Source organism: Podarcis cretensis (genome assembly GCF_951804945.1).
Source record: "Podarcis cretensis genome assembly, chromosome: 8".
Taxonomy (NCBI): Eukaryota; Metazoa; Chordata; class Lepidosauria; order Squamata; family Lacertidae; genus Podarcis; species Podarcis cretensis.
This window is the reverse complement of record NC_137177.1, coordinates 73,321,273-73,344,912: the sequence shown is the minus strand read 5'-3', so window position 1 is coordinate 73,344,912 and position 23,640 is coordinate 73,321,273. Positions and strand designations below refer to the sequence as shown.

The 23,640-nt window shown below is 45.0% G+C and overlaps 2 protein-coding genes across 9 annotated transcripts in view; one reads left to right on the top strand and one right to left on the bottom strand.

Moving 5' to 3' along the window:
• The window catches only part of MMP23B (matrix metallopeptidase 23B), a 30,111-nt gene extending 15,311 nt beyond the window's left edge, over nucleotides 1-14,800 (top strand). For all 4 annotated transcript variants that reach the window (XM_079987161.1, XM_079987160.1, XM_079987162.1 and 1 more), the window contains 6 exons: nucleotides 517-656; nucleotides 2,660-2,827; nucleotides 6,501-6,665; nucleotides 11,164-11,274; nucleotides 12,312-12,438; nucleotides 12,796-14,800. In XM_079987161.1, the coding sequence (XP_079843287.1) occupies nucleotides 517-656; nucleotides 2,660-2,827; nucleotides 6,501-6,665; nucleotides 11,164-11,274; nucleotides 12,312-12,438; nucleotides 12,796-12,970 (886 nt within the window). In that variant the 3' untranslated portion in view covers nucleotides 12,971-14,800. The remainder of the gene's footprint in view (nucleotides 1-516; nucleotides 657-2,659; nucleotides 2,828-6,500; nucleotides 6,666-11,163; nucleotides 11,275-12,311; nucleotides 12,439-12,795) is intronic.
• Nucleotides 14,174-23,640, bottom strand: part of CDK11B (cyclin dependent kinase 11B) — a 34,886-nt gene continuing 25,419 nt past the window's right edge. For 4 of the 5 annotated variants that reach the window (XM_079986908.1, XM_079986909.1, XM_079986910.1 and 1 more), the window contains 5 exons: nucleotides 23,522-23,629; nucleotides 22,832-22,948; nucleotides 21,253-21,401; nucleotides 19,706-19,895; nucleotides 16,953-17,494 (listed from right to left, as the gene is read on the bottom strand). In XM_079986908.1, the coding sequence (XP_079843034.1) occupies nucleotides 17,402-17,494; nucleotides 19,706-19,895; nucleotides 21,253-21,401; nucleotides 22,832-22,948; nucleotides 23,522-23,629 (657 nt within the window). In that variant the 3' untranslated portion in view covers nucleotides 16,953-17,401. Of the gene's footprint in view, nucleotides 15,883-16,952; nucleotides 17,495-19,705; nucleotides 19,896-21,252; nucleotides 21,402-22,831; nucleotides 22,949-23,521; nucleotides 23,630-23,640 lie in introns of those variants that run through there. The other variant, XR_013841594.1, reaches the window with a different exon arrangement.

The following is a 23,640-nucleotide window of genomic DNA, read 5'->3' as shown; positions in this document are numbered from 1 at the left end:
TATTTTTATATTTTCTGCATATTCCAAATTAACTTAACTTACTCATTTATTCATCTATTTAAATATACATTCTTATAAAACTGCAGGTTATTACAATAACCCTGCCTGTGTCCTTATCTGTTTACAGTTTATTTGCAAATATCCAATAAACCATTTCCATTCTTTTATTAAAAAGTTTATCTTGATTTTGTATTTTTCCGGTAAGTTTTGCCATTTCTGCATATTCCGTAAGTTTTTGTTATCCATTCTTCTTTTGTTGGGACGACTTCTTTCCATTTTTGGGCAAGCAACATTCTTGCCGCTGTCGTCGCGTACATGAATAGATTTCTATACAGTTTGGGTAGTTTTTTCCCTATATTTCTCAACCTCCATCTCTCTGTGTGTGTGATACGATGTGATCTTCCAAGTCTGGGTGGGGCTGAGCAGCCATTTCTGGTCGCAATCCCTCTGGTCTCTATTAGCTCAAACAGTTCCAAAGCTGCCTCTTATTTTCATTCCATTTCCATTTCCTTCCAGGATCCTGTCTTTTCCTAGGAACATCATCAACGAGAGCCAGACAAGGAAGGGCCTGTCTGCTGCTTTCCGCATGTGGAGCGAAGTCTCCCCCTTCAGCTTCCGAGAGGTGCCGCCAAGGGCAGCCAGTGACCTAAAAATTGGTAGGGGTTCCTCTTATAGTAGGGGCGCGGGTGGCACTGTGGGTTAAACCACAGAGACTAGGACTTGCCGATCAGAAGGCCGGCGGTTCAAATCCCCGCAACGGGGTGAGCTCCTGTTGCTCAGTCCCTGCTCCTGCCAACCTAGCAGTTCAAAAGCACCCCAAAAAGTGCAAGTAGATAAATAGGTAGCGCTCCAGCGGGAAGGTAAATGGCGTTTCCGTACGCTGCTCAGGTTCGCCAGAAGCAGCTTAGTCATGCTGGCCATATGACCTGGAAGCTGTACGCCAGCTCCCTCGGCCAATAAAGTGAGATGAGCGCCGCAACCCCAGAGTCGGCCACAACTGGACCAAATGGTCAGGGGTCCCTTTACCTTTTACCTCTTATAGTGCTGGTTTCAGAAGAAAACTCTGAAAGTGTGATGGGGTGTGTGAAAACCCACAGCAACCCCGCTGAGGACTGAACATGCTCACTGGTTACAGAATGCTTTGTGTCAGGATCGAGGGAAGAAAAGGAAGATGGAATGGAGTGCCCTAGCAGAGGGCATGGCTGGCTGGAACAAAGAAGGTGTGACCCGAAAGTTCGGTGAATGGTCACAGAAATCGGACAGCGAGAAATATTCGTACCTTACAGGCCTTCAAAGTAGGCCCCCTCGGATACAATGCACTGTTGACAAAGTTCGTAGAACTGTTGCAAACTATTGGAGAAATTCCCTTTTTGTACTGCTTTCAGTTCCCTCATCACAGCTGCTCGGATGTGTGAAATATTGGAAAATCTGTGCCCTTTCAGTGCAGATTTCAGTTTTGGAAAAAGAAAGAAATCTGGTGGGGTCAGATCGGAAGAATATGGAGGGTGGGAGAACTCAGTAACATCAGTAACGATTTCACGTGGACTATGCAAATCTTCCGCCATCATTCAGACGGACAAACTCAATAGGTCACGAACTCTGTCAACATTTGCTGCCGTTCTGCTTGTCAACGGTCTGCCTGACTGAGGGTCACCTTCGAAAGTTTGCCGCCCATCACGGAAATGCTTAAATGCTTAAAGTTACAGCTTCATTTCCATACACAATTGTGAGCATTTTGTGGGTTTCTGAGGATGATTGTATGTTTGAATACTTCTCGCTGTCCGATTTCTGTGACCATTCACTGAACTTTCCGGTCACATCTTGTAGAACAGCACTGCAACATTTTGTTGAAGTTACCACTTTGATATGGGGAAAGGGCACAGCTCAGTGGTTTTGCACTAGGAAGGTCCCAGGGTCTATCCTGGGGATTCTCCAGGTATGGCAGGGAAGACTCCCTGTCTCAAACCCTAGAGAGCCATTGGCGGTCTGTGTGGATGATGCTGAGCCAAATGGACCAATGGTCTGACTCAGACCATTAGCGCTTACTCTGGTTCCCACTGCAAGTGTTAGAAACCAAGGGCACAAGACACCAGCCACAATCCGTATCCATCCTGTAGTTTCTTGAGAAATGCTCCTGTTTGATGTGCTTTCCCTCAAACCAGCTTCTACAATTTTAAGATGTGTGTACTACCTCAGTATTGGGCAGCCATCTTGTCCGTTCACCCCGTCTTAGTGAGGACAGTGATGTTTGCTTCCTTGCACATATATTTCCACGACCCTAGGACATTTGGAATCATCGCAGAAGAAACAAGAAGTATGGACCTCGGCACTCGCTGAAAAAATATCTAAGGAAGTCAAGGCATTACCCAGAAAGATAACTTTATGGCATCCTTTTGTTACACGTTCAATGGGCTATCACTCAGTGTTTTCCCACAAAGAAACTGCATTTGGAGGGTGCAGTGGGAAGAGGGCATTGTTGGATGTGGGGGATTTCATTTACTTTGAAAAATCAATAAATATTTCCCCTTTTCCTTTTTAAAATTAAACTGTTGGGCAGGTGGGGGCCGAGGGCAGACTAAGGCTGGTGGGAAACTGCCTCCTTGGCCCTAACAGACCAGCTTCCACCATTATTAAGTGATCCCATTTCATCATTTTCCAGGCTTCTATTCCATAAACCATACAGACTGCTTGGAGTCCAGTATCCACCACTGCTTTGATGGGACAACGGGAGAGCTTGCCCACGCCTTTTTCCCTCAGACAGGCGAGATCCATTTTGATGACCATGAATACTGGATCGTGGGCAACACGAGATTCAGCTGGAAAAAGGGTAAGGGAATCACGTGTCTTGATTCTTGAAGCCGACGTCATCGTGGGTAACATTTGGTGCCATTTTGCTGCCTTTCCTCATGGAATTTACACATAGCTCTTCTTGTGTGTGATTTTGCAGGTGCTTTCTGGGTTTCTTTCTTTCTTTTTTATAAAAACAAGTTTCTAGTCCCTTTGGTCCTGAAAAATGTGTTTTCTTTCCCTGAAAAAATTCTGGACACTGAAGTTTTATCAGGGGTTTCTGGGACTACATTGCCCATAGTTATTGAGAGAAAGGATGCGCTTTGAATGTGCTGTGAATATACTGTGTGAACTCAGCCTTGTCGCGTACATTATGCAAATATACTCAGTCATAATAAATGCATATACAGGTCACAGGATTTCTCAGTCACTCAGAGGCCGCCTACAATCCTTCAGAATGCAACCCCCTGCAAAAGATCCTGGGAACTGTAGTTTGTTAAGGGTGCTGGGAATTGTAGCTCTGTGAGAGGCAAATTAACGTTCCCAGGATTCTTGGGGGCAGGGGACATTGGAATATGCTTTAAGCCTATAATGCGTGCACAGCCTTGCTTTCTTTTCAGCACAGATATTTTTAAAATATCGATTTATTTTTATTCTTGTTTGGGGAGGCCTGTCAGGCTCCTTACACTGTTTGGCTGGGAGTGGGAACTGTTAAAAACAAAAAGCTGCCTGCAATCCTCTTGAGTGGTTTGCTAGACAATTAAGATGTGCCCAGACTCTTCCCATGAGGAGCATCAAAGCTTTCTGATGCGTTGACCTTCGTTGGGGTTGACTTAGATTAGACAGCTCCCCCCCCCTTTCTGGTTCCACGTCTGTCTTGCCAGACATCAGGGGGAGAAAAATGTCTGCGACGTGAGCTGACGAAGGAGTTCTGCACACAGAATGTTCCAGATTTAGGGGTAGCCAGTCCAGATTCAGTTTTTGGTGACTCAGTGGGGCTGCTGCAACCACAGTTGCACAAACCATTCCCAGCCCAGCATAGATCCAGGCAGTTGTGCTATCAGTGGGGAGAGGTTTTGCCTTGTTCCTTCCCTTGATTTCTTGTCCAAAAGAAAAGAAAAAGGGGGGAAGGGCTGTTTACATTTTTGTTCACTTGAATCACCAGATTTCCTGCAGACGTGGACATTTTGTGGGCAGCAGATGCCTCCATTACGGACCGGGTTGCTCTTTTAAAAGGCTCCGCTTGACATTAAATGCTAAGCAGATGGGTCTTTAATAGGGACGGGAAGTGGCTGCAACAATTGTTGTCCCCACCCTGGTCCAGCCACCTTTATTTTTTCAAACCTCTCAATTTTTTTAACCCTACAACAGTCCTCACAGTGCGACCAGATGGAAAATTTATGAGCATTCGGACACATACCAGAACTTCAGGCCCTCCAAGTGTCCCTATTTTCCAGGGACGCCCTGATTTAGAAAAGCCGTCCCGGTTTCTGATTTGATCCTGAAATGTCCCGCTTTTCCTTAGGATGTCCCTATTTTCATTGGAAATGTTGGAGGGTATCCGACCCCTAAGCCATCTGAAGGCAGCCCCGCATAGGGAAGTTTTTAAAAATGTTTAATATTTTATTATGTTTTTATATATGTTGGAAGCTGCTCAGAGTGCTGCGGCAACCCAGTAAGATGTGTGGGGTATAAATTATAATTATGGAATTGGGACGTCCCTATTTTCATCAGAGAAATGTTGGTGGGTATGGGACTTTAGATTGGCACACTTGACGCAGATCAAATAGCGTGGCGAATCTGCTTTTGTTTTTAAAAATCAACTTTGGCTGTTAAGAAAACTACAGTGATACGTGTTAAAAATTCGCAGTGGGTGAATTATTAATGGGGAGACATGTACAGTGGTACCTCGGGTTACAGACGCTTCAGGTTACAGACTCTGCTAACCCAGAAATAGTACCTCAGGTTAAGAACTTTACCTCAGGATGAGAACAGAAATCACGCAGCGGCAGTGGGAGGCCCCATTAGCTAAAGTGATACCTCAGGTTAAGAACAGTTTCAGGTTAAGGATGGACCTCCAGAACAAATTAAGTCCTTAACCCGAGGTACCACTGTAAAAGTAAATTGGGATGAGTGCTCAGGTGGGTGCCATTGCCATTATAAGAGGTGTTCATGGTGAGTTCCAGCACCTCTTTTTCTAGAAAAACAGTACTGTTTGCAACCGCCCTGTAAACAAATGAGAGTGAACGTGCAATAGAGCCTGGACATAGTCTAACCGCCTCATAAGATTGGTGCAAGTAGGTCAGGATGAATGCTGGAGACAGGGCTGGAAGAGAAATATGGGTCAGACTGCATTTAAAAGTGAACTTTCCTAATTCACACCGTTATTGCTAAGAGCTCTCAGAGCCATTGGGAAGCCCCTCTTCCCTTCCCAGAGCTACAATTCCCAGAGTTCCCTGGGAAGAGAGATTGCCTGTTACGCCGCCTTGGGAATTGTAGTTCTGTGAGGGGAGATTTCTTCTCACAACTCTCCGTATCCCTTAACAAATGACAGTTCCCAGAATTCTTGGGGGGGAAGCCATGACTGTTGAAAGTAGTATCACAGTGCTTTAAACTTATGGTGTGGTGGCCTTAAATTTTATCTGTTGGAAAAGTGAGGCTAACCTTTGCCCTTGTCCTTATTGCTTGCTTTGTTTTATGGTTCAACTTCCCATGGCAGGGTTGACTGCTAGGCTCATAGGAGACCCCCTGCTTGCTAGGCCCAAAGAGACAAAACCAGCCCACAAAATTCAGGTCGTAAGTTCCTGGGTTGTGGTTTCCAAGCATGAGGTGGGTTGCTCTGACCAGTAAAAACCCTCCATTAAAACCCAGAGCCGTGAAATCACTGGAGAGAAATGCACTTAACTGTCGGCTCTCACATCTTTCTGGTTCCATGCACAGATTTGCTGAGGTGCCAGATCTTGTGAAATGTGAATTCACCTCTGGCTTGATAGGGAAGGATTTCCCATGTGTCCTGTCTTGAGATGGCTTTGCAAGCATGTTTCGTATTTAGGAGAAAATAGAAAGGTGTTGCATCGCCTTGGGGTTTATTGTGCGTAAACACTGGCTGGATCTATGCTGATTTGTAAAAACGCTTTAAATAAAGTCACACAGATCTCAATGCAATGTTACACTGATGATTTTAAATGGTTCTGCAGAGCCTTCTGGCATATATATATATATATATATATATATATATATATATATCACATTTATAACGTTTTTACTGACCAGTATAGATTAGTTCACCGCCATCACCACAGATTTCACAACTCCTCCACTTTGGGCCAAGGGTGGGGGGGTGGGGGAATGGACATTTTAAAGATTGCTTCTTGCCAACAAGGCATCTTGTCTCCAAATCAGATTGATAAAACCCAACTGGTAGATTGTAAAAGGTTTTGCTTGGCTTGCTCTCCATCCGACTCTCCTGACTGCTTTTCGTGGTGAAAAGGTGGCATCAGCTCGAACTCGGAACCCCCAGTATGTGAGCATCATTGATCTTAGGTTGAAATAGGATTGGATTACATTACACAGCACTGAGCTAGGTGAACCCAATGGTCTGATCTGGCAAAAGGTGGCGTTGTACATCCGGTTGGTGCTCTGGTCTGTTGCCTTATTGATTTAAGGACACTGATTATTTCCCCCCACCTTTCTATCTCCCTCTCTCTCTTCAGGCGTTTGGCTTACAGACCTGGTCCACGTTGCAGCCCACGAAATCGGCCATGCTTTGGGCCTCATGCACTCCCTGGACCCCAATGCCTTGATGCACATCAACGCCACCCTGACTGGGAAAAACACCATTTCGCAGGATGAGATGTGGGGGATCTTCCGCCTTTACGGTGAGCGAGAGCATTGTTGGCTGCAGGGAGGGAAAGCAAGGACTCAACCAGCAATTGCATGGTTAAGCACTGTTAGCTCTTCTGCTGCCCTGTCCCTTCGTGCAAGTATGTTGGTTGCTGCACGTGCAAATTGGCCTGAGAGGTGAGAGTGGAGACTGGCTTCTAGCTTAGTGGCAATGGTGGCTGCCTGGAGGAGGGGTTATAAAGCCCTTTGTGGATTGGGTTCAGGCAGGGGAGGGGGCTCTTAGAAGTGGGGGGCTGCAAAGGAGCTAGATGATGAGCTTATAGGGGCCAAATGTTATGCTATGTTATGTTATTTTAAAAAAATAATTTGATTTCTATCTTGCCTTTCTCCAAGGAGCTCATGGTGACATATAATTTATTTATTTATTAACTTTATAATCCCGCCGTTTCTCCAAAAAGGAGTCCCGAGTGGCAAACAGCAAGTGATAATTTTTTTAAAATAATATTAACACTTAAAAATTAGAGCGTGGTGCTGATAATGCCAAGGTTGCAGGTTCGATCCTGTATGGGACAACTGCATATTCCTGCATTGCCGGAGGTTGGACTTGATCAGGGGTCAGCAAACTTTTTCAGCATGGGGCCGGTCCACTGTCCCTCAGACCTTGTGGGGGGCCGGACTATATTTGGGGGCGGGGGGGCGGGGAATGAACAAATTCCTATGCCCCACAAATAACCCAGAGATGCATTTTAAATAAAAGCACACATTCTACTCATGTAAAAACACGCTGATTCCCGGACCGTCCGTGGGCCAGATTTAGAAGGCGATTGGGCCGGAATTGGCCCCTGGGCCTTAGTTTGCCTACCCATGGACTAGATGATTATCTTTTTCATTATTATTATCTTTTTATTGGTTTTCAAATACAAAAACAAAATTATACATTCCACACATCTTGATTACATCTTGCTTCTCTTTTTTGACTTCCCTCAATCGGTCTGCAATGCCTTCACTTTATTACTTTTTCCACATTTCTACCCATTGTTGTTAATACCGTTAACTTCAGTTCCTTTTTAAAACTTATTTTCACATTTTCCCATCACAGAGCTTCCTTAAAACTTACAAACGTAATCTGATTATAACTCAGTTTTTGCAAATATTGAATATTTTTCCCCCAATCTTCTATAAATCTTTGATCTCGTCGGTTCTGGATCCTTCCTGTCATTCTATCCAGTTTTGCATAGTCCATCATTTTGGTTCTCCATTCTTCTATCGTAGGTATCTCCTCTTGTTTCCATTTCTGGGCCATCAGTATTCTTGCTGCTGTCACTGCATATAAAAGTAACTTCTTTTCTTTCTTATTTATCTCATTACCTGTAATGCCTAGTAAGAATGATTCTGGTTTCTTAACAAATGTATATTTCAACATTTTCTTCAATTCATTATAAATCATCTCCCAAAAGTATTTTACCTTCTTACATTCCCACCACATATGAAAAAAGTACCTTCTTTTTCCTTACATTTCCAACATTTGTTACTTGTCTTATACATTTTTGCTAGCTTCACAGGTGTTACATACCATCTATACATCATTTTCATAACATTTTCTTTTATGACTGTACATGCAGTAAATCTTAGACCATCTTTCCAAAGTCTTTCCCAGTCCTCCATTTGTATATTATGCCCTATATCTTTGGCCCAATCAATCATAACTGATTTTACCTCCTCATCCTTCGTGCACCATTCCAATAATATCTTATACATTTTTGCTAGAATCTTATAATCATTGTTCAACATTTCTGTCTGAAATTTTGATTCTTTATCAGCAAAACCCCTCTGGTTTAAATCTTTTCTAAACATCTCATTAATTTGAAAAAAATGCAGCCAAATCATTCACATAGTTCTTAACTTCTTCAAATGGTTTCATTTTCCATTTTCTTTCACTTTCACGTATTAACTTCTCATATGTCACCCATCCCCCTGTCATATTGACTTTCTTCACACTCATCGCCTCTAGCGGCGACAACCAATATGGAGTTTTTTGTTCCAACAATTTTTTATATCTTTCCCACACTTCAATCAAAGACCTTCTTATAATGTGATTTTCAAATCCTTTATGTACCCGTTTCTTGTCATACCACAAATACGCATGCCACCCAAATCTATTGTCAAAACCTTCAAGATCTAACACATCCGTGTCTTCTAGTTTCATCCATTCCTTCAACCAACAGGCAAGATGCTTCATAGTACAATTTCAAGTCTGGCAGGGCGAAGCCTCCTCCTTAGCATCTGTCAATATCTTAAATTTTATCCTCGGCTTCTTACCCTGCCAGATATACCTTGAAATTACTCTTTGCCAATTTTTAAAGATTGCTGCCCCTTTGATAACATCTTCGGTAGCACATTCATTTTTATCGTTGCGATTCTTCCCCAAAATGACAATTTCATTCTTCCCCATATCTCTTAAGTCCCTTTTGATCTTATTCCATGTTGGAATATAATTATTCTGAAACAAGTCAATACTCCTGGGGGTTAACCATACTCCTAAATATTTAACTTTCTTAACCACTTCGATCTCAGTTTGCTGCTGTAATCTATTAACTGTCTCCTGGTCTATATTTTTGGTAATTCCTTTAGTTTTTTTCTTATTCAAAATAAATCCTGCCAACTGACCAAACTGATCAATTTCTTTCAGCACTTCTGTTACTGTGTTCATAGGATCTTCCAGAGTTAGTACTAAATCATGGACTAGATGATTATCAGAGTCCCTTTCAACTCTGCAATTCTGATTCCTCTAGGAAAACACCTTTTAAACAATTCCAACACACATGGCAGGCTGTATGTGGCTCCCCCTCCATTTTATCCTCACAACAACCCTGTGAGGTAGGCGAGAGTGAGAGACAGGGACTGGCCCCCTAGGATTTGAACCCAGGTCTCCCAGGGACCTAGATTCTGGCACTCTAACCACTACACAAAGCTGCCTTCTTGAGTGCCAGATTGCCTGTCTCTTTGCTGATTCCCTGCAGAAACGTGTTTACATCAGTGGCTCTCTCTCCTCTCCTGAAAGCAGCATTTATCCCTGCAGGCCGCACCGCACGCCTTCAGTTTGGAAGTTACTGGCTCCAACTTCCCCAGATTTCCTGAGGCTGGGCCTCTGAAAACTAGTATTGGGGAGAGAAAATGATACGTTTCTGGTCCATCATAGAAATTCTGTGAAATGCTATATTTACAGCGGAGGGTGAGGTGGGGTGAGGAGAAAACGGCCTGATGAGAACATAGCTCTGGCAGCGGAGGGATCAGAAACCAGCCTTGTTTTCCTACAGTTTGAAAAAAGGGTTGAATTGGCATTGCCGTCGAAGGACTGCTTTCTGTGCCAAGCCTGTGCCACCTTCCCAGTCGCACATTTTGCTCCTTCTAATAAGTGCCGATAGCTGAGAAGCCAAAACAGGCCATAGCTGAGCTTGATTTTCCTTTTCTATTTATTTATTTTTGGTGGTGGTGGGGTTGTTCTAATGTATTATATGATCTTAGCCTTGCTGATGCAGCCAGGTTTATTTATTTCCTTTCCCTTTCTCCTTTGACCTGGGCGTCTTTTAAGAGTCAGGGTCAGAAGGGAACCTGGAGGTAGGCCAACATTCCTGCTCCACTCAGGATCTCCAGTGCTGCATGCAAAACACAGCGGGGGTGGGAGGCATTTTTGCAGCCCCCAAGGGCTGGCATTGTCTCCTAGGGCCACCTGCCAGAAGTGGGCGGGACCAGAGGAAAAAAGTAGGCGGAGCAATGGATGCATGACTCTTAACCCTTTGTGCAGCAAGATTCTTCTTACATTCTGGTGACCTGGCAAGTTTTCACATACAGTGGTACCTCGGGTTACATACGCTTCAGGTTACAGACTCCGCTAACCCAGAAATAGTACCTCGGGTTAAGAACTTCGCATCAGGATGAGAACAGAAATCGTGCTCTGGCGGGGCGGCGGCAGAAGGAGGCCCCATTAGCTAAAGTGGTGCTTCAGGTTAAGAACAGTTTCAGGTTAAGTACGGACCTCCAGAACGAATTAAGTACTTAACCCGAGGTACCACTGTATATTTATAAATATGCTTCTTCCACTCAAACCATCCACGCTCCAAAGCATGCTTTTTCAACTGTTGGAACAAAGAAAAATTAAAGACTCGGCTGAAAGATCAGTTACCTTGCAATCCTTCTCTACAAAGTTTTTCATGCTGGTTGGTTGCTACAGGAACCTTTACCCAGTAACTAGTGCCTTGAGCTTGCTTTCTTCCACGTCCCTCCTCATATCTTTTCCTTTTATGCTATTTCATAAGCTTGAAGGCATGGGCTTTCTTACCACTGCTATCTGTAAGCCACTCATGTATAGCCTTTCTCAGATGAAAAGCAGGATTTAAAAAATGCTTCCGATAAATAAATATGTGGGTACATTTCCATTGACAGGACCAACATCGGTTGAAATCAAAGTGCACAAAGTTCAATCAGCTTTTAAAAAGTTTTTATTGCCACCTTTAATGAATCTTCCTATTTCAGGCTGTAAAGATCGAATCTTCATATGTCCTTCATGGTCTCAGAAAGGCTACTGCAGAACGCGCAGGAAGTTTATGAAGAAAAATTGTCCGTATAGCTGCGGCTTTTGCTCAGGTAATGAATATATTTTGCTTTGAATCCAGCATTCAAGGATATCTGCTTCTAAAAGGGATATATAATATATTTATAAGCAATAGACGCAAGGGAAGAATGCTCTTTTGCTAGGCGGATAGCTCGGCCTGTCCAGGATAATGGGCTGATATTTTATTAATGGGAGCTAATGACAGGCTACATTCCCCTGATAGCTGGGAGTCTCTCTCTGGTGTTTGGAATGCAACATCCAAGAGAGTTTAGGAAGATGGGATGCCTCATGGGAAGCGATTCATAAATGATAATATGATCATGTATTTTTTAATAGAATATTTATATACCTTTACTCATTTTTTTAAAAAAAATCCGAGTGGTTTACAACAACCACTCATGAAGCCATTAAAACATTTAAGATCAGATATCGGATAACTGTTGTTTGTTAATTGCCTGCGTAAGCCTGGAGGCATAGAAAAGTTTTCAACAGGCATTTAAAAGTTGAAAAACAAGGTGCCTGATGAATCTCTATGGGCTGAGTTCCCACATGACTGGGCCAATGACACTAAAGGCTGCATTTGTGTTGATTTAAAATTAGCATCACCAATTGGGGGAATGACCAGCTATGCTCCTGCAGGTTATCAAACCAGAATATAAAGGTTCATGTGGTCCCTGAGTTGTTCAGGACTTTGTTAAGACAAGGCCCTTGAATCTGGCTCAGTAGCAGTTGCGTCAGGGATTCTTAATATGTGATTCCTGCATTGCAGCAGGCGGTTGATCCCTGGGGAGCCTTTCAACCCAGTGTTCTTTACACTGGCTGGCAGCAGCTCTTCAGGTTTTCAGACTGGGGTCTCTCTCAACCCTGCTGGGGATTGAACCCGGGACCTTCTGCATGCAAGGCTGATGCTCTAACCACTGAACTCCAGCCCTTCCCCAAAATTCCTCGATTTTCAAAATTAGTAAGACAACAGCAGGAAAACAATCGTGTAATCTTAAATCTGTAGCTCGAAGCTGAGAATATGCCCTTTTTGTTTTGCTTTCCCTTCCCTTCCTTGTTCTGCCGGCAGAATTCCCGTTCCCAACGGTGATGCCGACGCCGCTTCCCCCGAGGATGAAAACGAGGATTGTTCCCGAAGGCAGGAACGTTACCTTCCGCTGTGGCCAGAAGATCATTCATAAAAAAGGCAAAGTTTAGTAAGTACGGTAATCTCACTTAGGGCTGAGCCAAACATGCATGCATGTCTCTTTAACTTTTTAGTGATCTTTGAGAATCATTAGAATTGTGCAGTTGGAAGGAATCCCAAAGCTCATTTAGTCCAATGCGAGCTACCTTGAATTAGGGACAACCAGCACCAGGGGTTACATAGAAAGCTGCCTTATACTGAGGCAACCATTCCTTGGTTCCACTCACCCTCCTGTGCACATGTTCCAGCTTGTCGATATCCTCCTTAAAATGAGGCGCCCAGAACTGGACACAGGACTCTAGGGTGTGGTTAAAGGGATCAAACCTGGTGAATATCAATCTTCCCCTCTTGCTTTTCCCACACACAGCTGGTATAAAGAGAAGGAGCTTCTGGAATACTCCTATCCTGGATACCTGTCTCTGAATGACGACCACATGAGCATCATAGCCAACGTCATCAATGAAGGGACCTATACTTGTGTAGTGAAGAAAAAGTCTCAGATCCTCACCACATATTCCTGGAGGGTCAGGCTGAAGCACTAGCAGGGAACCCGTTGCAAAGGACTTTGGTATAACCCAAATGGTTCTGTCCCATGTTGGGTTTCCTCTTTTCTGCCTGTCGTTTTGTATATCTAACTTTCAGCAGTGCACCCGATCTTAAAAATGGCAAAGCCCATCCACAGGTGTGGCTTGGGCAATGTGTGGGGAGGCTGGCCTTCCTCCCCAACAGATTACTGCTTCCAAAAGGAGATGAGTACAAAATTCATCTGGTCTGTATATTTTAGTTTTAGCAGGTCAAAGAGATGGGAGCTAGAACGGCTGTTTTGTTTATCTTGCTAGAGTGTCTGTAAAATGTATGCGGGGGGGGACCCAAACAAAGCCCACACACCTGTGGACATCTAGGTCTGGGGAGGTCCCAACAGCTTGGGGAAGTGGAAATATCTAGTGGCTACCAGATGGAGAATAACCAAAATGTCATCTTGGTAATAAATTCAGCTGCAATATTGCTATTGCTGCAGTTAATATTGATTTTCCTTACAAAAGCGATGAAATGATAAGATGTAGAAGCAGGTGTGGGGGAATCTTTAGCCCTCCCGTTGTTGCTGTGCTACAACTCCCTGCTTGCTGGTGGGAACTGTAGTTCAGCGGCACTTGAAAATGCTACGTAGCTCCTAGGTGTAAAGATCGCGTATTCCTCAGAGTAACAAAAAAGATTTATCCACCGTGAGCCATCAACTCTCTGATTTGCTTTCTGTGATGGCAACTCAAGCAAGCTTATTAGACACTGTCAAATTCCTTGCATATGTTGTGATGCACTTATCCGTCGGTCGAGCCTCTTGAAGAGCTGTCTACAGCTTCTGGAAAGCTAAAGGACAGTTGATCCTCTAGGAATTTCACTGGTAAATTACTGCGGTTCTCCTGTTTGAATAAAGTGCTTCCTGACTCTGCCGTCATTCTTGTTGTTGATGTAGAAATTATGCTGCCCGCAAATCCTTCTAAGAGAAAACCAGGTGCCCCCAATAAATTAGGTTAAGAGAGCAATGGCAGACAGCTGCATGTTTGCGTTAAAACCCTTCTTGACCTATAATTACCCCACCCTCTTGCATTCGCGAAGCCATCGAAATGAATCGCAGTACATAATCATTCATAGAGGGAATAGCCCCCCCTTCCATCTTCAGTCAAAAGGATCAGACGTACAGACAGCTGGCTTCCCTCTGGCGGCAGAATATCTGCGAAAGCATGGGGTTGTATCTAACGTTTTTATTTATTAGCCCCAACCCAAAGCAACTTACAAACAAACAAGCGAACAAGTCCCAGGCCGCATCCATACCACAAATCTAACACACATTTTGAGTATATGGCTTCTCCCTGCCCAAGAACTACAGTTCCCAGCAGCCTTAAGAAACAGCAGTTCCCAGGATTCTTTGGGGGAAGCTGTGTGGTATGGGTGTGGCCCTAATCAGAGTAGACCCACTAAAATTAACCAGCCTGACTAAGGTCTATTGATTTCAATGGGCCTACTCTGACTACAACGCCAAGTTTACGAAGACATCCCTAGAGCACCCAGTGGGCAACCCTTTTCTGCCAAAGGGCCACCTGCCAGAGGTGGGTGGGGCCAAAGACAAAAGTAGGTGGAGCTATGAATGTAAATATTACATTTGGGTGCAGTAGGCTGGCTTCTACACACACAGTCTGAATTTGTGCATTTACATATTTCAACACGTCCAATGGAATGTTGCGAAGTCCCAAAAACATTTCAGCTGTACACAAGTATAAATATATGTACATTTTCCAGCAGAGTAGCAAAACCATTGACGTTACATGAACACACTATGTACAAGTCATGATTATATTTCTTCCGCAAAAGTACAACCCCCGCCCCCACGCTCCCTCTGCTGGTTTCACACCCAGCACAACACTTCAGGATCAAAACAAAATGCCTTGCTTGGTGAACGTACAAAAATAAAAGTTAGAGGAATATGAACCTGATTCTGACCAAGAGCTTCATGTGACCACAAAAATTGGCCACATCACAGTGGAGCATGCGCATACAGCACATGTCAAGAGTGCATGCATAGATATGCTCAAATAGTATCCTTGTTCATTATTATGAATCAGATTTCTTACCTGCCTCTCCCCTAAAGTCCCAAGGTTAAGGTCACAGCCTGAGATCTTTGAAGGCAACTGCCAGTCTGAGTAGGCAAGGCTGAGCTGGGTTTGTTCTGCTGCAAGTTTCTAGGTTCCGGCCACCTTATTCTGCCACATGCAATTTCAGTAGACATTGGCCAACCTACTTCCAAGCGTTATTTCCACCGTCACAAGGACTAGAAACTCTCACACGGCTGGTGTTTTCGAATGGAAGCAGTTATCCCTGAGATTTTCAAGATGCAGAACTCTGCACCCAATTTCTTTGCACGCTGACAGCCTGGCAAATCAATTTCACACAGTCTTAGGGCAAATCTACACTGTACATTTAAAGTGCATCCCATACATGTTTCAACCAAGGTGGGTTGGATGTGTTGTGGATAAGGAGATTCTAAGAATGGCAGGCTTCTGGTGGGGGGGGGGGGAGTCATCTAGTTTTTCCAACTGTGATGGTGAAAAGGGGGTGGGGGCAACCAGCGGCCCTCCAACTACTGTGAGACCCATCAGCCCCAGCCAGTACAGCCCAACAGTCAAGAAGATGGGAGTTGAATTCCAACAACATCTGGAAGACCACGTGCTCATCTCTGCTTTAAAATGGGCATTTTTAACACTGATCAGATCTGGTTCTCGTCAGATCTTGGAAGGCAACAGAGGTACCTGGACAACAAACTTGGATCCACAGGAAGAGACAAAAAGAAAAGAGGGTACCTGATGATATTCTAGTCCATGGGGGCGTCATAAATGAAAATTTGACAGAAATGTACTCTGTGAGCGAGTCAGCTGCCATCCCACTCTCTCTGTTTAAATACCTGCCAGGAAGATGCAGTGGAACAATTTCAATGCATTACGGTCCCCGATTACTTGGTAGAACTTCTAATATATATATGAAATATATTATATACACGCACACACACCGTCCTTTCCTTTCATTTAAGGAAAGTTTTAACAACTGCAGAACAAACTGCCTCTGCTGAACAGTCCCCAACACCTTTGGTGAGTGGGGAGAGTTGCTTTATCGAGGGACTGATATCTGCATTTGCTCGGAGAAACTTTCAGCTATATAGCTCCCCAAAGCTTTGTAACCCATGAGAGTCCTGCTCAGAATAGAGACCTATTAAGAATTAATAGACATAAGTAACTTAGGTCCACTAATTTTGATGAGTCTACTGGGAGTAAAAGTAAGTGGGATACAATCATCCATGCCTGTCCCTTACAGTTATGTGAACCCGTTTCTGTGGATTAGCAATAAAAAGTAACCGGCAGGCTGAGGCTGCTGGTCAGAGTCAGAACTCAAAGACTCTGGATGTCCTCTGCTCAGCTGTCTCTTGATGTTGTTCTGTTTGCAACAAGCTTGTGCAACGGAACAGTCCTGTGCTCTTGGGAGCAATCTAAGGGCCCTGCACTTTGCACAATTTCAAGGTGAGCATCTAAGGTGCTGCATCTGGCAAGCCCTGCCCTTCTGCACTTGAGGGGAACAGAAGATGGAAGACATGGAGGCAGAGAGAGAAAGAAAAGCACTCACCCTCCCAGACTTTGGTGGGTTAGCAACCACCAGAGTAACTTAGCAGGCATCTGCCATCAATCATTGGACTGATACACGCTTCCCTTTAAACATTTTGACATTCCACTCAGCATTGCACCACAAAACTTCCAAGGAAAATGTACACATTCAAAATGCAAGCTGGCCAAATTATTCCCCTGCTGGAAATGTAATTCGATTTCCAGAAGTGAAACCGAGGAAAACTACAGCAGTGCAAACAAGAAAAAAAGTGCTGATAATGGTGAAAAAGGAGGGGTGAAGATCTGCGTGCCTCTGTGCAAATCATTTCCTGTTTCCAAGTCTGGCACTAGTGAAGAAGTGTTTCCTTTACACGGGGTAAACAATTAAAAATTGTATTTCTTTATTCTACAAATGTACAAGCAAAAACAAAAACAAAAATCCCATCCAGAGTAGAAGATTTAAATACAAACAAGAGGGGGGGAAAAAGAATCATTTCCAAAACTGTACCATTCAAGTTCGTTGGGATTTTGTTTTCTTGTTTTGCCTTTTCTTCTTTTTGCAAAAAAGAGTCCTTGGCTATTCAGATTAATTCCAATCCTTGAAATGGAATCGCAGTGACTTTTTGTGCCAGATCCAGGAAGAACGTTTTTCACATATGCAGGTGACATCCTGCAAAAAACAAACACACACCCCTCCCCTCGAGAGGAGTGGATTTGCACGGCGAGCGCTTGTCGACACGCTTGCCAACAGCTTGAGCAGAAAAGCAAAGTGTTCGCTTCCCCTCTGGCTTCTCCTCGTCTCCTTCCTGCACTGCTTCGCCTTACGCTTTAGAACTTCAAACTGAAGCCTGGTCCTGCGGCTGATGCCCCTTGGTTTGTGGTCGTAAGATGGAAGCCGGTGTCCTTCAGGTCGTCGTCACCCTAGAATGACAAAACAGATATGCAAACTTAAGATGTTTCACTAGCCAACAGTCGGCTGCAGATAAGGAGATTCTAAGAATGCCAGGCCTCTGAATGGTGGATATTTCAAGACAGACAAAAGGAAGGACTTCGTCACATGGTGTGTAGTTAACTTACGGAACTCCCTCCCACAAGATGTACTGATAGCTGCCAGTTTAAGATGACTCAAGGAGGGAATGAGGCTTATGAGTCGAAGAGGGGAGCTCATGCAACAGCTAGCAAGCTGCGATGGTTATAGGCAAGCACAGGTTTTCAGCTGTGTACCAGCCTGTGGGAGACAACAGTGGGAAAAGGGCAACCGTTCTCAGGCCCTGCTTGTGGGCTTCCCACAGGCCATGGCGAGGAAGAAGATGATGGACTAGAGAGGCCTTTTGGTCTGATCCAAAAGGGCTCTATCTCACATATATTCTTTAAGCCTTCCACAAAGCAACGGCACCACCTGCTGGCAGATAAGGCCTGCGCCGGTTGCAAACCTACCAAGCCAAATGCAGCCACTGTGTGGGACTTGGGGGGGAGGGGGGACAAGATAGACAGAATAGTGCATGGGTAGGCAAACTAAGGCCCAGGGGTCGGAATCGGCCCAATCACCTTTTAAATCCGGCCTGCGAACGGTCCGGGAATCAGCGTGTTTTTACATGAGTAGAATGTGTCCTTTTATTTAAATTGCATCTCTGTGTTATTTGTGGGGCCTGCCTGGTGTTTTTACATGATAGAATATGTGCATTTATTTAAAATGCATCTCTGGATTATTTGTGGGGCATAGGAATTCGTTCTCCTCCCCCCCCCCCCCCAATATAGTCTGGCCCCCCACAAGGTCTGAGGGAAGGCGAACCGGCCCCCTGCTGAAAAAGTTTGCTGACCCCTGGGATAGTGGTTGCAATATGAGCACTAGCAGCAGGCTTAGCAGTGAGTTTTTAACTGCTGCCAGCCACCTCTGAAGGAGAGATGAGGGAGGCGGCTTGCTATCTCTGATCCTTAGGACTGATTGAAACAGGGGTTTTTCTATATTCCGAGAGGAGTGCTCTGTCGCTGAGCTATGTAACAGGCCCTTCTTCCTGTTAAAGGCGCTGCTGGAGAAGGGTGATAGCTCAGTGGCAGAGAATCTACCCTGTACGCAGAAGGTCCCTGGTTCAATCCCAGCTGGCATCTCCTGGTAGGGAAAGGAATGTCCCATGCCTGAACCCTCTGAAAACTGCTGTCAGTGTAGACCAGTGTTTCTCGAACTCGAGTCGCCAGCTGTTGTTGGGAGTACAAGTCCCATCATGCCTGGCACTGGTCCTGCTGTTAAGTCCAAATATCTGGAGGGCATCAGATTGGGGCAAGGATGGTCTGCATAATTTGTAGAAAGAGGTGGCACATGGTGATTTTGAAGAGGGCGAAGTTGGTTCCAGGAAAGCTGTGTTCCACCTCTCCTTCCTGGCTTAGGAGCATTTGGTTCTGCTCTTGCTTGGAAGGACGCAATACGAGCGTTCAAAACTGTTCTTCCCCTCTGGTACAGCCCAGAGAAGGAAGACTGTGACTTCCTCCTCTTTAAAAAGAAAAAGGCTGTTCAGAAACGAAGCACTTCCAGAGCTTCTTCACCTGGTTACGTCATCTTGGTCAAAGAATGAGAACATAAAATTGACATAAGGTACAGATAAAGGGGACGCGGGTGGCGCTGTGGGTTAAACCACAGAGCCTAGGACTTGTCGATCAGAAGGCTGGCAGTTCGAATCCCCACGACAGGGTGAGCTCCCATTGCTCGGTCCCTGCTCCTGCCAACCTAGCAGTTTGAAAGCACGTCAAAGTGCAAGTAGATAAATAGGTACCGCTCCGGCGGGAAGGTAAACAACGTTTCCGTGCACTGCTCTGGTTCGCCAGAAGCGGCTTAGTCATGCTGGCCACATGACCCGGAAGCTGTACACCGGCTCCCTCGGCCAATAAAGCGAGATGAGCGCCACAACCCCAGAGTCGGCCACGACTGGACCTAATGGTCAGGGGTCCCTTTACCTTTACAAATAAAGGGGGAGTTATGTCGGAAGCATTATAAACTTAAAGTGTACCATCTTCCACCTTGGGTTTTCCTTTTTGAAAATTTCAATAAGGTCCAGAAACCTGTTCTCTTTTAAAACACAGGCCCTTTTAGGATGGTGAATTTTTACACAGAGCTTCACCGACTACAAGGAAACTTACCAGCTGACTGTATCCTAAGCCCCCCTCTGGCGGCCGTGGACTCGTCCCACGTTTCACTCGCTGCTGTTCACTTTTTGCTGGCCACGTCGGAAACATGGACGGCTCGATGGGCAGTGGCGTCTCCTGGAAATACTCGTGCTTCAAGCCGTCTTCAGCAGTGATCCTTCTGCCTGGGTAGTACGTCAGGAACCTGGAAAAGGGTTAGCACAATGAGCTGAGGGGAATGACGAAGAAAATGAATTTCAGAAGGAGAGGTGAGCCAGAGTGGGCAAGTATGAACCGCAGCCCCCCTGCAATGCCAAGCTGCCACTATTTTACCTGGAAAAGAGCTCACTGAAAGCCCTTTTAGAAACAAAACAAAGCAGCGGCCCAGAACTTCAAATTCTCATGTCTGACGATTTGCTCGCTGTGCTGGAAAAAAGCAGCAGGCAGCTTCGGGCAGAAAAATGCGGGTGAGCATGAAGTCGGATGCCGCCAAAGAAGATTTTTTTGCAAATTGTTCACTTAGCACAATTTCATACACCACTTCACTCCCCACCGGGAAGAATTGCTATGGCATGGCATCTGGTGTGTGTGTGTGTGTGTGTGTGTAGCAATCACAATGTGCCTCAAGGTCGGGTGGGTTAGGGTCAGAACCTTACCCAAGTGGCTCAATTTTCCCTGCAACGCTGGGCTGCATCTGCCTCTTGAATGTGGTGCTATTCATAGAGGATAAGGCTCTTTATCAATGGCTGCTAGCCATGATCACTGTGTTCTCTCTGTGCTGCCTATTTATTTATTCATTAACTAGCAGAAAGTATGCAGCATTGCTCAGGAATTCTAATAAACAAAGAAACCGCACTGAGATTTATTAACGGATACAATGCGATTTGCTGGTCTCCTACCAAATTTGGTTAAAACCAGTCAGCCCGCCATCTTGATTCAACATGGAACCCGATAGTATCCAAACATAGATAAATCAAAACCCAACCCTTCATCTCAAGGACCATTGTGCCATCTCAGCCACCCCATTGTGGGGGTGGCATCTCTAGAGGTGTCTAAATCAGTGCCGTTTGAAAGGGTTCAGTCCACCATCTTGACTCAGAATGGTGTCCAACAGTATTAGAACAGAGAGTGAAACCCACTCCTACATCTTGGGTACCATCACGCCAAACTGGGTGGCCATAACTTCAGGAGTGTCTGAATGCAGAGAACAGACAGACAAACAACTTTTCAAATTGTATAGTATATTTCACAGCATGATTGTAATAAAACCTCAAAGCAGTTTACTCTTGGAGGGAGCTGAATACCAGCTGATGGGAATTACAAATGGGGAAAGTGGACCAGATGGGCTTGATCCAAAAGGCCTCTTCTGATGTTCTAATTCATGGTTCTCTCCTCGGACAGCTTTAAAAGGGGATATGATGGAGGACAGCTAGTCATGAAGGCCATGCTCTACCTCCTCCTGGATCTGCTGGCCACTGTGAGAACAGGATACTGGACTAGTTGGGTCTTTGGTCCGATCCTGCAGGGCTCATCTTACGTTTTTGATATTCTTACGGACTTACTTATTCATGAGATCAAATCCCTGGTCTGAGAGGAGTGCCCCAAACCGCTTGCGGAGGTTGTTGTAAGGATATTCCGTGAAGGTCATCTTCTTCACTGCCGGCAGCTCATTGTACCCAGGCCAGATTTTCTCACTGGGGGTTCCCAGATCCTTCCAGAAAGAATAATTATGAAAAACCATGTAAGGAAGCAGGCTTAAAATGGCTCAACCCCCCTTCTCCCCTTGCCCCCGTCAGTATGATACTAGCGAGGATCGTCTGTGGACAAAAATAGTGGAGATCAAGAAAATGGAATAGGGATCCTAGACAAAATTAGAACAAAAGTTTTGAAAAACCAGGAAGTATCATCCCATTTGGGCGATATATAGCGGTACCTCGGGTTAAGTACTTAATTCGTTCTGGAGGTCCGTTCTTAACCTGAAACTGTTCTTAACCTGAAGCACCACTTTAGCTAATGGGGCCTCCCACTGCCGCCGGAGCACGATTTCTGTTCTCATCCTGAAGCAAAGTTCTTAACCTGGAGCACTATTTCTGGGTTAGCAGAGTCTGTAACCTGAAGCGTATGTAACCTGAAGCGTATGTAACCTGATGTACCACTGTATTGTTAGGAATTTTTGTGGATTTTGGTATGCATCTGTTGCTAGTGAATTGGGCTTCTGTTACTGAAAATCCAATCTGACCTCAGCCAGCCCCTAGTTTAAAACATACAACCAGTCCAGAGGAAGGCATGGTCTGTCAAGCTTCTTCTTCCTCCTCCTCCGAGTCAGTATGGCCTTTGTAGAACTCAGCAGGATGGAGGGTGAGGACAAAACTCGAGTGAGTTGTCATTGGCTCCAGCCCTACAATACTGTTAGGGCTCCTTGCCTTACACCCTAAAAGTATCTACCATGGGGTACCAAAAGCCACTGCTCAGCTAGTAAAAAAATTAAGACTCACTGCATTTCTATGTGGGTTGGGGAAATACAGTGGTACCTCAGGTTAAGAACTTAATTTGTTCCAGAGGTCCATTCTTAACCTGAAACTGTTCTTAACCTCAGGAACCACTTTAGCTAATGGGGCCTCCCACTGCCGCGTGATTTCTGTTCTCATCCTGAAGCAAAGTTCTTAACCCGAGGTACTGTTTCTGAGTTAACGGAGTCTGTAACCTGAAGCGTCTGTAACCCAAGGTACCACTGTAGTTTCCTTCTTCTGCAGTTAGTACATGAACAAAGGGGGGGGGGAGGGGGCCCACTAGAAGGGTTTGCTCGCCAACAAGGAATTTCTAGTTGCCTACAGCTCCCTAGTGAGTCACTAAATGCATGTCTGTGCCATCCAGACCATGTCAGGTGGAGAGCAAGACACTGATAGCCTGCCAAACTAGTTGCTTAGCACCAAAGGAAGCACAGTGGATCGAAAAGCAAGCATCTTATTTTTTGACCCACTGGGGGCCGGAATATCATCAAGTGAAAAACAGGGAATTAACAACATCTCTTTAGGGGCCTTTGCAGCAGAAAAGAGAAAGCTAGCACCTGTTTTGTTTTGCATTACGCAAATATATGATGAGTGGCAGTGTGTGTGTTTGTGTGACGGTTTAAAGGCATACCTTGAAAACTTTGTTAATTTGGTCAATATCCGACTTCCCTGGAAACAGTGGTTTCTGGGTTAACAGCTCTCCGAATATGCAACCCACAGACCACATGTCAACGGCTGTGGAATATTCCTGGAAGGCAGGAGAATAAGAAATTAAGTTAGTTGCTTAATTTTGTGGGCCGCCAAGCATGGCTGCCTTGGTCAAGGCAGATCAGTACGGTGTGGCATGCAGGCATGTGAAGATTTCTGAAACAAGGAAGGGTTTTTTGTTTTAGTTTTGCAGCATGGGGAGCCAAGAGTCCACGGCAACAATTCCGAAACTGTGCTGCTGAGTGGGTGAGGTTGAAAAGGTAAGTCACGATGGCAGGTTATCATTTGGCACTTGAGTCAAGCAGCATCCATTTTCTCCACTTATTCCCCCCCACCCCACCCCCAATATATGGGTGGGATCATCATCTTGAGGGAAGGGAGACGCAAACGTCCCAGATTTGTCCTTTGTTTTAAAATACAGGGAAAAGATGGCCAAGGGTGAATGTTATAGAGGTTTATAAAACTTTGAGGTCACTCAATAAGGAAAACCAACCAAGCGAGTGCCGCTCGTCAGCTGCACGGTACATTTGGCCACAATAAATGTTAAAATGGGAATGATGAAAAATAGCTGCCTTTGGAAACTCCCAAGCAGGAAAGGCTATAAGTCACAAACCTTGGCTCCAAGTAGCAGCTCAGGCGCCCTGTACCACAATGTCACGACAACGGGGGTATACGGCTTCAGAGGCGATCCGTACTCTCGGGCCAGCCCAAAGTCTCCAACCTGGTGAGAAA